Source organism: Epinephelus fuscoguttatus, linkage group LG8, assembly GCF_011397635.1.
Source record: "Epinephelus fuscoguttatus linkage group LG8, E.fuscoguttatus.final_Chr_v1".
In the NCBI taxonomy this organism is placed as follows: Eukaryota; Metazoa; Chordata; class Actinopteri; order Perciformes; family Serranidae; genus Epinephelus; species Epinephelus fuscoguttatus.
The window spans coordinates 5556694-5574325 of NC_064759.1; the positions used below are offsets into that span (position 1 = coordinate 5556694).

General features: G+C 41.7%; 3 protein-coding genes across 12 annotated transcripts in view; 2 read left to right on the top strand and 1 right to left on the bottom strand.

Annotated features, from left to right (window-relative positions):
* The first annotated feature begins 1609 nt into the window (after positions 1-1609).
* Positions 1610-5791, top strand: LOC125893935 (cocaine- and amphetamine-regulated transcript protein-like). Of its 2 annotated transcripts, none has more exons than XM_049584932.1 (4): positions 1610-2478; positions 3104-3263; positions 4756-4839; positions 4940-5791. In XM_049584932.1, exons 2-4 carry the CDS (start codon positions 3135-3137, stop codon positions 5045-5047), a joined length of 321 nt encoding a protein of 106 aa, XP_049440889.1. In that variant the 5' UTR covers positions 1610-2478; positions 3104-3134; the 3' UTR covers positions 5048-5791. The 2 variants fall into 2 exon arrangements, with proteins under 2 accessions (XP_049440889.1, XP_049440890.1); XM_049584933.1 differs by having other exon boundaries at positions 3131-3263.
* Positions 5792-7030: 1239 nt separating this feature from the next.
* Positions 7031-13399, bottom strand: LOC125893933 (uncharacterized). 9 transcript variants are annotated; one of them, XM_049584926.1, is made up of 7 exons: positions 13076-13134; positions 12938-12979; positions 11905-11997; positions 11533-11671; positions 9471-9642; positions 8143-8217; positions 7031-7739 (listed from the first exon to the last, which is right to left on the bottom strand). In XM_049584926.1, exons 3-7 carry the CDS (start codon positions 11991-11993, stop codon positions 7504-7506), a joined length of 711 nt encoding a protein of 236 aa, XP_049440883.1. In that variant the 5' UTR covers positions 11994-11997; positions 12938-12979; positions 13076-13134; the 3' UTR covers positions 7031-7503. The 9 variants fall into 9 exon arrangements, with proteins under 9 accessions (XP_049440883.1, XP_049440880.1, XP_049440884.1 ...); XM_049584923.1 differs by lacking the exons at positions 12938-12979; positions 13076-13134 and adding an exon at positions 13377-13399; XM_049584927.1 differs by lacking the exon at positions 12938-12979 and having other exon boundaries at positions 13076-13188.
* Positions 13400-16797: 3398 nt separating this feature from the next.
* LOC125893932 (acidic leucine-rich nuclear phosphoprotein 32 family member E-like) overlaps positions 16798-17632 on the top strand; it is a 32494-nt gene continuing 31659 nt past the window's right edge. The window contains exon 1 of the mRNA XM_049584922.1: positions 16798-16949. The gene's annotated coding sequence lies outside the window, so the exon portion shown is untranslated. The remainder of the gene's footprint in view (positions 16950-17632) is intronic.

Below are 17632 nucleotides of genomic sequence, written 5' to 3' on the forward strand. Positions count from 1 at the left end.
CATCTATGAACCAGACTTCACTCATATTTTACTGTTTTTAACACAAACAGCTGATGTGAATAATTTCAGTATCATCACTTCCTGTCCTACCAAAATAAAAGACAAAAATAATCTGAAATAATCAGAAAAGAAAAACAAAAGTTTCTGTTTTTATCGTGTCTGAAAAATGAAGTTATATTTTTTCATTTAAAATTTAAATATGAAATATGATCACTGATCATCTCCTGTGTCTCTTTCTCCTCCTCCTTCTGTGTCCCCTCCCTCCCATGTCTCCTCCCCTTGCTTCTCCTCCTCCTCCTGTATCTCCTCCACCTGTGCTCCTCCTCCTGCTGACATCACTTCCTGCTCTTTGAGCTTCAGAGCGTCTGACGGGTCGACTGAAACCAGCCGACTGATGTCTGATGGTGTTACCATGACGACACATCAACCACCTGCAGTTTGTTGTGTCGATGTTTTTATTGTGTAATAAATGATTTGTGACAGACGGGCTGCTGATGACTCGTTATTGATCGATCCCCACAAACTGATCAGAGACTGTTGTTGCTGCTCTGTGCTGCCACCTGCTGGACTGATCAATAATCACCTGTTGGGACAAACAGATTCATCAACTTTAAACTTAACTCTTTATATTGATTAACTTATTTATTGGTTTATTGAACAGATAGTACACGTCAATATAATATGTATGTTATATATTAATACACCAGTGAAAGACATACATATCCTGCTGAGACCCTGTGTCCTCATATGAGGACATCACATTTTGGGTTTCCTGCACCTTAAACTTTATTCTACTTAACTCAGACCTCTAGTGGCAGTAAGAGCACAGTACACTAATCCATGTAAAAACAAGATGGCAGCCATCTCTGCCAAGTCAGTCTGCAGCTGATCCCGACACAGAAGTGGACAAGCTCCAAAACCTGGTCACATTTTATGATCGAAACTTGTTTATTTATGATTAATAATGTTAATAATGTAGTTTGATATGGCAACAAATTTGACCAATTTTAGCAACAGTAACACGATAAGACGCTGTTGATTAGTAGAAGTACTCGTTTGAGGACATTAGGACCAAACAAAATTTCGGGTTTCAGTAGGAAATATTTTTTATGAGTATATATTAATACAGACGATGTTTTTTTTTTTCCTTTCTTCAGTGAACTATGATCCCATCAGCTCCTTTAACCTGTGCGCTGTGATTAATGCCTGGTTCACATTACATGACATTTCTGTCTGTTCTGACAGTCACTATGTCAGATAAGGTGATTGATCATAAAATCGTGCCGTGACATGGCCGACAGACATGACAGACTACATGATGGTCCAACACCAATCATCCCTGGTCATCTTTAACAACCTGTGTGATGTCATCTGGTTATTCTTGTCCTATTTTTATTATTATTACTATTGTTTCAGTCAGTGCGTCTGTTCAAGTGCCAGCCAAAATGTTGCTGTAGTAATGTAGAAAGCGCCACAAGATGGACAGAGCTACATTTGAAGTACTGCATGCAAACATGCAAGTCACTGAATCCTCCACAACAAGTTCCTGCAAATGTTTCACAATAAAAGCCTGATTTAAAAATGAAGGGATTCCCTAACTGAAGTTATAAGGGGCTTTTAATTTGAAATAGATATAGGAAGTGTGCAGTTTGAAATGACGGCGCAATGTATTAACTTTATCAAGGAAACGGGAGCAGATAAAAAGTAAAAATATATAAATACAGAGGGATTAATAAATAACGGCCTGTTTCTAATGTAGTCTGTTTCAAATGAAGCTGATAGCCTCTGCAGTTGTGGTGAGTAAAAGCCACTATTTTTTCATTTTAATTGTTTGCTAGCTTGATGCTAATGGCAGTAATGTTACTCACCAGGTCTCTGCTGTTTCACACCATCATTTTTTCTTTTTTTTACTCCCTGTGGTAACATCCCTACAGGTTATAAATAAAACCCAGGGCTGTTGCTGTCATACAGTTTCCACGGCTGCAGATCGCTCTGTGTTTCTATTGGTCAAAGGCTGTGACGGGAGACGTTGTGAGCGACAAAAAGAAAATCAGACATGCTAGACTTTGTGTTGGGACATCGTGAGGCATCCCAGACGTTGTTGTCTACTACACAAGATGAAACGATGGATTATTGTGTATGACACTCGTTGTCGTTCAAGATCCGAGCCGACACGGTACGTTGCTGCGTTGGGCTGTATTCGGGCTGATATCAAGTAGTGTGAACCAGGCGTAAGTCATTTTTTGGGATCTTCTGACATGGTTGGCTGCTGCTTTGTAATTGTTCATGTTTCCAGATGAGAGACATTGCTGTAGAGTTTTTCAAATGTATTTTTTTTTTGTTGGCACTATAAAGCCACCACAAGCCGAGGGGCCATCTTGTTCCAGCATGTTGGAGAGATGACAGACATCCCTACAGCCGATATCTCCAACACTCGGCAACTCGCACCAAAAACATCTAGACTAATAAACACCACAGGTAAGAGGAAACTATCAAACTGTCCCTTTAATCACAGCTGATTTATTGACTGTTTATCTGGGGACTCATGTGTTTCCAGCTTGATGACGTCACTCCCTCATGTTGTTGATGTGTTTCCATTCATTAGTTCATCCTAAATAAAGAAAAGATTAAGTTTGAGAACAGATTAACTGTTTATGTAACTGCTGCTGGAACTGACCCACACAGGACACCGTACTGTTCAGGTGCAAATACTGTAAATACAGATTATCATAAAACTGGTCATTTAAATTGGTTGCTGTGATTTCACAAAAAACAAAATACACATCCAGACAAAAAATCAATAATTCAAAACAATCTACAATAACAAAAAGTTATCACTGAACACAAACAGCAGAAATAAAGACACTGTGCAGAGGAGAGAACAATGAGCGTGACACCATCAGGCAGTGAAGAGTTACAGCTTGTTGATTCTTGTGAAGCAGACACACTGAATGAGTCCAATCTCATTAGGCTGACATGTTTTCACTCATCGTGGTGTGTTCAGTTGCATAATGAGCAGCAGGTTAATCTGAGCGTCAGCAGCACAGACTCAGACCTGCTCATCTCATCCAACAGCACATCACTACTACTTTGTTTCCTCCAGCTGAGGTCTTCCTCTGACCCTCCGCAGCAACATGAACACACCAGCCTCCATCTTCATCGTCCTGCTGTCTCTCCTCCTCCTCCTCCTCGCGTCCTCGGGTGAGACAGGAAGTCGGTGGACAGATGAAACAGAGAGAAAGTCAGAGGACAGCAGAGAGCTGGTGAGTCATATCTGTAGTTATAGAATATAGAAGACAATGTCATGATTTATGTTTACTGGTTGTAATAAAAGGCAGAATTATTGATGCATGAATGTGTTCATCACTTTAATGTTACAGCTGATAGGGGTGGAGCTTGTTTTAATTACCTTATATACTGCTGGGTAGATTAATCTATAGTAATACTTCATTAATTAGTTAGCCTAATTATAGGCCTATTTTGTATTAATAATCTGAATTTATAAAGTAATCTGATAAATATAGTGCAGTAAAAAGTACAGTATTTCCCTCTGAGGTGTAGTGGAGTAGAAAGTAGCATAGAATGTAAATTTTCAAGTAAAGTACAAGTTTTCAAATTTGTATTTAATTACACTACTTGAGTAAATGCAGGGGAGACCGGGGTTGGTTGGCACACAGCTGTTTTCTGGTCCTTTGACGGACACAGAGACAAAAATGTAACATCAAAATGTCCAATATTCAAATGTCATGCTGCGTCTTTAACCACCTGGAAAATATGACATCAGGTGCTGGGCACTACGTTTGTGCTTTCTTTGTGCCAGCTTTCAAGCGTGCGTCAGCAGGTTGCGTCCGAGGTTGCTAAGCAACCTTAACAAGCATCGTATAGCCTATTTCCCTGATATCCTGAGTGCAGAGCTGATCTTCTTCCAGGAGCTGTTTATAAGTGCGTAGGCCTATCGTCTAAAGCTCTGGGTAGCCCTGCACTGACATGATCAACTTTTCCGTGTTTATCACAGACTGATATTTCCGAATGAAGGGAAAGATATCTGTCGGCTGTGATTGGTTGATCCTCGTCACATGAAGTTGAATTCTGTGTATCTTGGAGTGCAGCCATCGTGCTATGAAAAGTAGGCGCTCAGGAATGCGTGCGCACCACGACAGTGTCACTCTGGCATTTGAGTTGCCTGCCGCGCGTCTACATTGAAAACCAAAATGCAAAAAATGCTGCATTTGTACGACCCCTTAGTTAATAGACAAAAGAATCAGCTACATTATGATATACATCTGTGATGACATGATTGATGACATAATAATTTCATTAGAGATTTAGGTCATACCGCTGAGAAAGGTGCCTCAGTGCATCAGTAGCTGAGGCAGATTGCTGACAAAGCGGCAGTGAAGATGGGCTGAGCATTTTAACACTGTGCCAGCCGTCCCTGTGATGAGGCTGGTTGCTGCAAATGCACCTCATGACTTCAATCCCAAATCAACTCATTTTTAGAAAACATTTGTGTACAGTAACACATATTTATTAATAGCAGAGACCTTGACCTTTCATTTGCTGCTGGTTATGATATTCTAAAATTCTGCCAGTGGAATACAGCAGATTAAAAAATGTGCCAGCCAACCCCGGTCTCCCCTAATTAGTGTCTGATGAATTATGCATGTTGTCATTTGCTTAACAGACCTTGATCTGTGATGTAATTTAATGTATGGTGTGTTATGATAAATATTAATGATACTGTCTGTCTGTCAGCTGCTCGTCCTTCAGAACGTTCTGGAGAAACTTCAGAACAGGAAGTCGTCGAATTTGAACAGAAGACAGAGCCGCCTGCCCACCGTGAGACAAACATCACAGTGTTACTGTAGTATCCTGCAGACTGTGGTACTGTAGACAGAACTCTGACCTGTCTGTCTGTCTGTCTGTCTGTCTGTCTCAGTGTGAGGCCAGGGCGTCCTGCTCGGTGAAGAAAGGTCCTCGCTTCGGTCAGCTGTGCGACTGTCCTCCAGGCTCCAGGTGTCACCTCTTCTTCCTCAGGTGTTTGTGACCTTCATCACATCAGAGCGTCACCATCATCCTCATCATCCTCCCTGTGTCTTAACTCCTCCAGAGTCCCTTCATCATGTAGTTTTTTGTTTTCAATCCAGAAACACTGGATACTACATTTCCCATGATGCACCTGGAGTGTCTTTCATTGGAGCCTAACACAGACTGTAATGCTGCAATCTGTTGTACTCGCAACTCAGAAAAAAACAGGAACGGTCAGTGAAGTCAGAAATTTGAGCTCGAGTTTGTCGACATAAACACACCTAATGTCACAGCACCTGTTTACACAACATTGAGCTGTTAGACGCTACTTTAAAGGTCCAGTGTGTTGGATTTAAGGGGATTTATTGGCAGAGGAAGAGACCTCTGTGGATAATTTGGCTCCTGGTAAAAACCTCCTGAACAATGAACACTGAATAGAATTCTAACCCGAAGTTTCAGCTGGTACAATCTGCAGTCCTCACCACTAGATGCCACTAAATCCCCCTAAATCGTACACACTGCTCCTTCAGTGAGAAGAGACGAACAAGACAGCTGATTTATCACGTATGCCGTTTCGTTTTTGCTCTTGGCGTTGCAGTGATTGATGTCGGTCTTCTGTCGATGCTCGTGAAGCTCAGAGACTTGACATACATACGTATCGGATAGTGGAAACTCCAACTTGGAATTATGGACTTCCGACTTGCAACGGATTGCAGCATTACACATCTGTAGACCCTGATGACATCAATGTGACATCATCAGACCACACAATGGTAAAATTTGAGCCTTTTCAATGCTGCGTATTTTATTGTAAACCCTGAGTTCTGTCTGCAGGTTCATGTTGTGTTTTTTAATAAAAACATTTAAAATTAAAACTCTGGTTTCATCTGATTCTTCACATGAATTAAAATCAAGTTGCATCGTGGAGATATGGGATGGGAATCTCCAAACATCAGACATAAATGTGAAATGGTTCGGCTTTGGAATGGACTCAAGAAGATGTCGGATCAGACTCACTAAAAGATATTTAACTGGGACATCTCCCACTGTCGTCTCTGGGCTCATGAGTTGAAATCATTATTGTATTTGAATAACTTGTCTTTTCTTTTCCACAACAGGTTACTTCAGGAGTTTTGCATGTTTGACATGTTGACATGAGGAATAAACCAAAACTACAAACTCATTGTCTCAAAAAGATCAGCTACAGTTTGGAACCTTACGTGAAGTATAATCTGAACAAGACAAAGATCCCGGTGAGCACAGCTGCACTCAGAAACGTTACCGTCAACCTTAGTTCATGTTCATACGACAACGATTCCAACTGGAAACTGCAAACTTCAGTTGCATTTCGGCTGATCATTTACACGACAGTGGCGTTTTGGGTACCTGAAAACATTTTGAAAACGGGTTCCAGAAGGCATTTTTTTGGAAACAGCACTGTCTGCGTTGTCATGTAAACTTGCACTATGCAGTTCCTCTGAAAATGGAGACTTTTCTCACATGATCATGAAAAATCTGAGTTTTCTGTCAGAAAGAGAACCTTTTTTTTTTTTTTTTTGTGGTCGAATTTTCAGAGTATTCAGTTTCTGGAAAGAGCAGTAACATAACATGTACTGTGGATTGTTACTGCAACGTCATTGTAGTGGTGTCTTGTTAACCCATGAGGGCTGGGTACATGTAAGTGTGCATGACAAATTAAAATCAATCAATCATTAACTGTGTAATCTATCGAAATGCAGCATAATTTTAAACATCATATATTTTGTATTTAAAATCTGGAGGGACACTAAGGTGGCTTTCTTCACTGTTTAAAGAGTTCAAATGCCCCTAAAAATACATGCAGTTACAGCCTCATGTTACCTTCCATATCCATGATCATAATCAGTATTGATCAGATTCAGTATTGATTAGAATCAGTACTGTATTGGAGGAAAAAGTGACACAAATTATAGAGAGAGATGAGTATACTATTAGAATGATGTAAACTACAGTGATTCAGCAGGTAACGTCTTTTATTAAAATATATATATTTTAAACTCTGGGAACAAAAGTGGAGCCTCAGTAACACAATCAGAACAAGAAGTTCCCACACACAGAGGGGTCAGTGAAGTGCACATGCCCCGTTCACGTGACAACAACAAAAAACAAAGAGGTGAACAAACATGTAAAACTAACGCATTCACTTAAGGCAACACAGCCACTTCCTGCTTCTACACCTGGAACTCACCTGAGAGACCAAACTAAAGTCTGAGCTCCTCCCCTCTACTGATCAATCACATCAATCAATAATCCTCCTGTCAAATTAAAGATGAGCATCATTAACAATCATCTGTCTGTTTAAATGAAATAATGAAGCGTCAGTCATTTAATCAAACTGTCGGTAGAAAATGAGTTAAAAAAAAAAAAAAAAAAAAAAACCTGAACTGAACCCCTGATCACGACAAATCAAACTTGTTTCAGTCCCCGCCCTCAGACTCAGTCCCAGATTGTCTCCGTCTGTCCCGCCATTGACATGTACTCGTCCAGGTCTGCGTCCAGGCGGCTCTTGGACATGGACATGTAGTCATCCAGCTGCTTGTCCAATCGGCTCTTGGACATGGACATGTACTTGTCCAGCTGTGCGTCCAGCTGCTTCTTGGTTGGTATCTTGGCTTTGCTCCGGCCCCACCACCTGCAGGTGTTGGCCCCGCCCTTCTGCAGGTGTGTTCGTCCTGCAAGACAACAACGATCAGTGGGCTCAAATATTAGACTGTTTATTACTGTAAATCGGAGAAAGACACCCTTCGTTACTGGTCTCTGAGCCAACGAGTTTAACAGACAGGTGTGCAGTCTGACTACAGACACAGTTAGGTCAGTGAACACATCACCTGTTCAAGTGCTGTGTCATCAGGTCCATTTAACCCTCTCACCTGAGCCCAGAATGGGTGGTACATTATTTTTTATTTTTACTGTGAAGGTGAAGCCCTTCATTCAGATCTGGTTCAGTCAGATCATTAATGAGGTAAAAGGCTCTGTATTCAAACAGCTGTAATCATTTACCTGAATCTGGAACAGCGTCATGACCTGACAGGTGAGTGTGTTCCTGATCAGTGTGAGTTTGTGGTGATAACTCACCTGCAGTTAATTTCTGAATGTTTCTCATCCTCAGGAGGCGACGCTGCCCGAGTCGACTGTGGAGGTTACGTCGTCCTGCACGAGGCACAGACAGGTGTGACTACAGGTACAGGTATAACTACAGGTGAGGGTGTAACTGGAAGTGCAGGTGTAACCACAGGTGAGGGTGTAACTAGGAGGTACAGGTATAACTACAGGTGAGGGTGTAACTGGAAGTGCAGGTGTGACCACAGGTGAGGGTGTAACTGGAGGTGCAGGTGTGACCACAGGTGAGAGTGTAACTGAAGGTGCAGGTGTAACCACAGGTGAGGGTGTAACTAGGAGGTGCAGGTGTAACCACAGGTGAGGGTGTAACTAGGAGGTGCAGGTGTGACCACAGGTGAGGGTGTAACTAGGAGGTGCAGGTGTAACCACAGGTGAGGGTGTAACTGGAAGTGCAGGTGTAACCACAGGTGAGGGTGTAACTGGAGGTGCAGGTGTGACCACAGGTGAGGGTGTAACTAGGAGGTGCAGGTGTAACCACAGGTGAGGGTGTAACTAGGAGGTGCAGGTGTGACTACAGGCGAGGGTGTAACTGGAGGTGCAGGTGTGACCACAGGTGAGGGTGTAACTACCTCTACAGGTGTAACTACGAGTACAGGTGTAAAGACAGATGAGGGTGTAACTGCAAGTACAGGTGTAACTACAGGTGCCGGTGTAACTACAAGTACAGGTGTAAAGACAGGTGAGAGTGTAACTGGAGGTGCAGGTGTGACTACAGGTGAAGGTGTGACTACAGGTGAGGGTGTAACTACCCCTACAGGTGTAACTACGAGTACAGGTGTAAAGACAGGTGAGGGTGTAACTGCAAGTACAGGTGTATCTACAGGTGCCGGTGTAACTACAAGTACAGGTGTAAAGACAGGTGAGGGTGAAACTGGAGGTGCAGGTGTGACTACAGGTGAAGGTGTGACTACAGGTGAGGGTGTAACTACAATTTTAGGTGTAACTAGAAGTGCCCCTGTAACTGCAAGTACAGGTGTAAAGACAGGTGAGGATGTAACTACAGGTGAAGGCATACCTACAGGTGCAGGTGTAACTACACCAGCTAGTGTAACTACAGTTGAGGGTGTAACTAAAAGTACAGGTGTAAAGAGACAGGTGAGGGTTTAACTACAGGTGCAGAAGTTACTACATGAACAGGTATAATGCTGGAAGAGTTCTTATTGTTCAGATATAAAAGCTGGTCAGTATTTTTTCCCAGTTGGTTAAGTGATTGATTCCTCTATATGAGTCATCATCTCAGCAGTGGCTGAACCAGGAGAGATACACCTCCACCAGGTACTCACCCCTGTAGATGGATCTGAATCTGGTTCTCCACCTGTATTTCTTCCTAAAGCTCCAGAAGCCTCTTGGCCTGGTAGTCGAGAGACGTCGAGTCACTTGCTGCCAGCCAAGTCGAGTCCAGACGCTCCTCCTCCTCCTCAGATGCTGCTTCACCCTCACAGACATGTCACAGGTCTGCAACAGGTTGGAGATCAGAGGGTCAACCAGGTAAGTTTAGGAGAGATAAACAGGTAAGGTTGGGCTTTTATCATCACTCCTTCAGGTGGGAGGATTATATTAAATATAATACAACCTGTCACACTGTTTCCTGTCAAAGCATCTGGGACAAGTTCAGCACTGACAAAATGTAGCAAGACATTTATTTAAATGTAAACGGTGGTGCAGATCCCAATAACCACAATAACCTCCGTCCCATCTCCAATCTTCCATTTCTCTCAAAGATACTAGAAAAAACTGTTGCCTCTCAGCTCCACTCCCACCTTTCCCGCAATACTCCTTTTGATCAATTCCAGTCCGGTTTCCGCCCTCTCCACAGTACTGAAACGGCACTACTCAAAATCACCAACGATCTCCTCCTGGCAGCTGATTCCGGTCTCCTAATCCATCCTCATCCTGCTTGACCTGAGTGCGGCCTTCGGCACCATCTCACACACCACCCTCCTGGACAGACTCCTCTCTATTGACATCACACATACCCCCCTCAACTGGTTCAAATCCTACCTCTCTGGCCGCACTCAGTTCATCCAACTCAAATCATTCACATCACATCCACTCCCAGTCACCACAGGCGTGCCCCCGGGCTCTGTCCTGGGGTCCCTCCTATTCATCATTTACTTACTCCCCCTTGGCTACATCTTCCGGGAACATAACATCCACTTCCACTGCTACGCGGATTACACCCAGTTCCATATTTCCACCAAACGCGACTCCACCCTCCCACCTTCCTCCCTCACTGACTGCCTCCTTGAAATAAAATCCTGGTTTTCATCCAACTTCCTCAAATTAAACAGCGACAAAACAGAAATTCTACTCATTGGCACTAAAACCACTCTATCCAAATCCCCCAGTTTCACATTATCTATTGACAGCTCTAACATTTCTCCTTCCCCACAGGTCAAGAGTCTGGGTGTCATCCTCGACTGCACACTTTCTTACACTTCTCATATCAACCACATAACCCTGTCAGCTTACTTCCATCTCTGCAACATCAACCACCTCCGCCCCTCTCTCACACCTCACACAGCTGCCATCCTGGTCCACAGTCTCGTCACCTCCTGGCTTGACTACTGCAACTCCCTCCTGTTCGGCCTTCCACAAAAAAACTCTCCATAAACTACAACTGGTACAGAATTCAGCAGCTCGCATTATCACAAGGACCCCATCCACTCACCACATCACACCGGTCCTCCAGCAGCTCCACTGGCTCCCTATCACACACCGTATCCAATACAAGATTTTACTGCTCACCTTTAAGGCCATTCACAACCTAGCCCTTCCATACCTGTCTGATCTCCTCCACATTGCCACACCCGTTCGCACACTCAGATCCTCTTCCTCCATCCACCTCTCCGTTCCCCCCGCCCGCCTAGCTACCATTCCACAGCTCTGGAATTCACTCCCCCTTGACCTCCGCAACACATCTGTCAATCTGTTCAAATCCAAACTCAAAACACATCTGTTCAGACTTGCCCATTCCACCTGATCATATGCATTACACTGTCTTACTGTCTTCCCCTCTATTTTAATGTATTGTATGATGTGTTATGATGTTTTGTATGCTGCGTTTTATCTTTGCTGTAAGGCGACCTTGAGTGGCTTGAAAGGCACCCTAACAAATAAAATGTATTATTATTATTATTATTATTATTATTGAACACCCTGCTGTTTTGTGTAAATGCCTTTTGATTTAATTTAATTTAAAGGGGCCTTATGTTTTTCAAACCATAGTAAAACTGTATCCTCCGTTTTCAGATTAAACATACACCTGGTAAAATCCACTGTGACTTCACCACGAGACAGAAGTGACCTTTTGTTCTTACTGCTCCACACAGCTCTGTAACTCACCTGCAGTGATGACAAACTCTCTCTGCTCACCAGCAGGACCACCTGTGGGGCATCAAACACCTGCCTCTGCTCCAGCAGGACGGGGTCAAAGGTCCTCATCCTGGAATGGCACAGCTGGTTCTCCAGCACCTGAGAGAAGCTACAGGGTAACAGACAGAGAGAGGAGTTCAAGGACATACTAATATTTTTATTTCTTTGTATGAATTGAATGATATTATGAGCTTTTGTGACCCACATCAAATTATGTGATCATGGTGGTTCATGCCAAAGAAATACTCATTTTTGAAGAAGCAGTACAGGATGGAAAATGGAATTATCAAATATAAAGGATCAATACACATTCACCCAAATGTGATTAAATGAGTGTCTCACCGCTCATTGAGGGAAACTGCTGAGGTGCTTCTCAGGAAAAACGACGGTGGTTTGGATGCATCCATCGGCATCCAGTCCCCCTGACTCATCCTGCTGCAATCACAAAACTGATGGTTGAAAAACGCATCTGGGGCGAAATCTCGTTCACCTGCGAGCTAATTAACAAAGACCAACACCCTTTTCATTACCGAGAGGGTAAACACGACGAAATCCGTGCATCCTCTTTATGGCAAACCCCCCTTTTCAATTCGGCACAGAAACACAAGCAGCAGTTATTTAAATGTACAGCATGCGTAAACTTTCCGTTGTAGCGTGCCGCAGCAATCACGTTAAAAGTCGTACTTTAGTCAACAGTAAGTGCAACTTTGTGGTTCAAATGACAGCCGAATTTTAGACAATACGACAACAATTCACGAGTATTAAACTGTGGTAAATAAAGTGTTCTCACTTTGCCGACTAACTCCGAAACATTAATATTTGGCTAATTTTTAAAAGGGATTCGCCGCCATTCTCTCCATACAAAGGCGGCACATTGTGAGTTTAAGCTAGCACTAGCTTCAGTTCTTTGTCGCTGTGAGGGTAGCGTCGATTTTAGTTAAAATTAACTAAGTTAATGGAGGACGATGTTACAAATGTGAGCAATAATGGAAAGAGTTTACCTTTCACCTTTTGCTACAAGGCGGAGACACACCTGTTCTCCACCGCAGTCTCAGGTGACCTCGACTGAGCGCAATGCTAATCGGCTAGCTTGCCGTTGCCATAAACGTTTCATGCCGTTATTAACGTTTCCGCTAATTTCGCAAAGCGTTTTATCTTCTGCTTTTCGCGACCAGCTAAAATTAGTTGCTTTATAAGTGTAACTCACGCTTCCCGAATTAACTCAACAAAATTACACACACAGGGTAAAGTTCATTCACTTAAAGTTTGGGCGCTAATACCGACGGTGCTTATGCTATAGCTAGCTAATCTGGCAACATGTGGTGTTGTCGCTAACGTTAGCTAATAGCTAATAAATATTAGCATCGCTGCTCACCTGTCGCTGTTTCTCCCGCGTCAACAAAAGTTCAGACTGAAACTCAGAGTAAATAAAATGTTTCTAAATTAAATGATAAATCAGAGACAGCTAACACCGGCTAACATTAGCTAACGGTCAAGTTTATTTTTAACTTACTGAGTAACTTCATGCAGCTTTTCTGTCTTAACTAAGGGACTGTACTTAACTTATCAGAGGAGGGGGGTCGAGTATGACTTTTTGTTTTTAACTAAATGTTGACCATTTCCTGAAGCTACAGTTTTATTCCCTTGAGCCCCCAGGGATTTTTTAATTTATTAAATGTTTTTGGTAATATTCCCACCAAATGTAGGTACTCGAGCCAATGCAACGAGAAAACAGTATGGAAGTGGAAAAACTGTACACAACAGTGGCAGGCAGTAACTTGGCATGGCAGACATTATTATATTTAAAAACTTACACTTTCATATTTGGAAGTTAAAAGTTGAAAACAAAATCCAAAAAGCCTTGCATTTCCACAAAGGTCATGTGTGCAGGAGTGCCAATTTTAATGTTTTTTATAGGATATGTTTTGTGCAAACAGTTTATCTTTGGCAGAGGTCTACATCAGGCACAATGTGCTTAATTTAAGAAAAAAGAATTGCAACAAAATCAGTGACATAGTTTTACAGTTTGCTTCAAATATTCTGTAAAAGCTAAAATGATCTCTCATTTCTTTAGTTTGTTAACAACAGTAACTCAGTGTGAGATTCAGCTTCTGTTACAATATTAATGGTTCAACTAAATAAAATCTACCACTGATTACACATTTAAACAGCTCACAAACACAAAAATGTCCCATGGGATCTATATATATAAATCAACAGCTGATTTCCTTCTTTTAGTAAAATCCTAAATGACTGAGTTGTGTTTTTTCCACCTGGACCTTTATGCTCTGCCATTTCTCCTGTAACCTGTGACAGGCTGTTATGATACCACAACTATCACACATTCACTTATAAGGAGTTTTTTGTTGAGCTGCAAGCATCACGTAGGTTTACATTACCAAAGGTTTATGATAAAATCAGGGAGAGGAGAGGGAGAGACGCTGTGCTGCTGCCAGAGGAGCCGCTGAATGAGTTCCCTCTGAGCGGTAAGTCGCTAAAAGAGTCTGAGAAGTCCGGGGCTGTTCATAAAATATTCAGGACGCCACAGTTTATTCTAGTAGTAGTGATTTTTATTCCGAACATGCAAATGATATATAATGTATATATGAATAAGTAAAACAGAAATAATAATACAAAAATGTTAAAAACTTATTTAACCCCGCCCCTTCTCCATAAAATATTAATAATAGTTATTTATCTCCCTCTTCCTTTTACATTACTCTTTTCTTATTTATATATGCATATATACTTATTCCACACCACTGAAGCTGCTCCTCTTTTTGGAGCCACCACGGAGTGGTTGATAATTCACTAATATGTTTTATGGTTATTTTGAGGTTTTCTGCAATAAGTAGTTTTATTTAAGTACATTTTCCTGATTGTACTAACATACTTTTACTTAGGTAAAGCAGGATTTCTACTAGTAATGGAGTATTTCTACTGTATGGTATAAGTACTTGCGTGTTATCATTATTATTATTATGTGTAATGATGTCGTCATTGGGGCCAAAATAATCTTGTTTATATATTTTCTGAGTTTATATTTTTTCTCTTCACCACAAGATGGCGCCAAAGTCTTTCTTTCCATCGACCTGCCAATCACCTGGTAACCAGGGGCAACCACACACGGAGCAGAGCAGAAGTCACGCACACAAACAAACTTTATGACAGAAGTTAAAAATCACCGGAAAACGTGTTTCCTGTCACAACCTTCAAAATAAAAGTTGAGGTTAGCTTGTGACTAATGTATAGAGTATAAAAAGTTTTAAGTGAGGGTGATTCTTCTGCCAGATGTTGAAGTTTATTGATTGGTTGGGTGTGAAAGTTTAGGGACCAGACTTGTTTTTGCAGATTTGCCCATTTCAGAGTAATATATATTAGGGACTGTTCGTTACTTATGAGGGGGTGAGGGGTGCAAAAAGGGGGAGGTATTTTTGAATTATATTTTAAGCACTGAGGCAGGACTCATGTTTTTATTTTGGTTTGGGGGAGGAGCATATACATTTAAATGGTTATATTTTGTATTAATCTTACCATAGACTTCTTAAGACAACATGCCTTATAAATGTTTTGTGATTTAAAAAAACAAACATGGTTTGACAGGCATGTTTTCTTTAAAAGTTGCCAAAATCATACCATTTATTATAGCCAAAGACTGTAAAAACAGAAATTAGCAGATTTGGCCTATATCAGATTTTCAAACTTGCAACTGCTTCTGTCAGAAAAAAAACATAACCAAATCTGACCTTGAAATAGTGCAACCCGGTCTCATTCTGAAGTCGTCGAAATCCGGCAATTGGCGGTGACTTACGGCATCAGACACTGATGGAAAAAGCCACTCTTTAACGTCAGCATGATATGCAGCCAGTTGCTATTTTAGTTTAATGGCGCTTGGTGGCGTCAGGGGAAAATGCTAAGACAAGAACAAAAGTTAAGCCAGGGAAAGAAAGAGTAGGGTGGGTGGAAGTTGTGGTGAATGGGTCCAACAAACACCCAGGATTTTCACCCAGGAGAGCAGTGTTCACATCCTGTAAGATTATAAAGCCAAACCCTGCCTTTTTTTTTTTCCTAAACCTGACCACGTGTTTTTGTTGTTGGAGGAAAAAGAACTTCAATTTGCGTTGTTGTACTGACATAGTGCGTTTCTTTTGATAGAGACTGTATGTAAACAGTAAATTTCCTGTGAAAACAGAAGTGTATTTTGAAAGAAGACAATGCATGTAACAGGCAGAACTTGACACGGTGTCCCAGAACATCAACAACCCATGCACCCAGGGTACCTTGCATGTCGTATCTGGACATGGAAAGTCCATGATCAAATGTTGATATGTGACGCGGTCGGAGTGAGAATGTGTTGAATAGTGACATTTCATCAAAATCACTTTATTCTTTGTCTCATTTTAAGTTTGGCCAAAACTAAACCGTTTATACGAACTCGCCAGCCTGCACGACTAAAGTGAAAAACAGACTTTTTTCAGCTCCATGATTGTGTCTTCAGCTTTTAACTTTCAAACATCTAAGTGTAAGTTTTAAAAATCTAATTACTAATTTACGTAGGTTGAAAAATATTAGTAGCTTCGACGAGGGTAAAAAAAAAAAAACATTCAAAAACGAAGTCACGCCTCAGCCACCCCTCTCCTCTGGTAAGTAAAGAACAGTCCCTAAAATATTGGATTATAATTATTGATGCATTATTGTATTCATCAATTTAATGTTGCAGAGGGTAACGATGGAGCTAATTTTAATTAATTTATGTACTTTCTGGGTAGTTTTATCTGTGATAATACATCATCATTTATTAGTTGATTATCTTAATAATTAATCTGAGTATGTAAAGTAGCTAACGCTTTAAAAAGGGGTGGTGCAGTTAAAAGTACACTATTTCCCTCTGGGTTGTGGTGGATTAGAAGTATAAAGCAGCAGAAGATAGAAATACCGTACTAAAGTACAACCTGAAAGTAATTTCAGTATTTGAGTAAAAGTATTTCGTTACATTCCACCATTGTTTTTTCTCCCAAGTTTTCTGACGCTTTTCACGATGTTTAACGCCACAGAAAATGTGTGTGAGTGGACATTAACATGATCTGATTACAGTTATTAATCTGAATGTGGCTACAGTCGGATGTTCCTCTGCCTCTGACGCTACTCTTATTTTTATAAAGCGTCGGAGTCGCCTGACTTCCTGTTATGTCTGGCTGTCTGGTGAGCATGACACAGCCCCCCCGCCCCCCTCCCTCTGTGCTGACTCTCATGAGTGTGCAGACACACACACAGTCTGGAGCAGACGGAGGACACACGGACACACAGACCGACAGACAGACAGACGGTCGGCCGGTCTCACCGTCACAGGCAGCGGATCACAGCCGAGCGGAGAGAGCCGAGTCCCGGTGAGTGGAGCTGACAGAGCCCGCTGAGGGTTCACTCTATACGGCTGCTTTAATATCTGACAACTGTTGATGCAACAGCGTCTGTCTGTCTGTCTGTCTGTCTATCTATCTGTCTGTCTGTATGTCAACCAGTCTCTCTGGTCCTCAGCTGCAGTGATCATTACATCATTAATCAATTAGTCAATCAACAGCAAATGAGTCTGCTGATCACTGACTGATGGTCAGACTAACTAATCAGTTTGGTGACATCACTGACAACTAAATATGGACATTTGACGTCATGCTATTGATATATACAGTATAACCATGAAATGAACTGGTTGGTCAGTAATGAGAGGAGAACATGTGGAGTCACTCAGAGGTTAGAAACTGATGAATAATCAGAGACGTGATGCAACACAGTGAAAGTGAAAACAGGCCTGATGCAGATGAGCATCACAGGGCTGAATTCACTTCTTTATATTGATCGCTGATCGCTCTTATGGAGCATTCTTACAGAACATGCAGCAAAAACCCTCTCATGTGTTTGTCTGTGCGACTGTACTGTGTTATTGTACTAATGCTGTAGTTGATCACATCACTGGTACTGAAGCTTCTTTGATTCAGGACATGTTGTGTGTTTATGTCAGTATTTTTGTTGGTAGTTAAAGTGATTCTCACCCAGTCTACCTGCAGGGAGACTG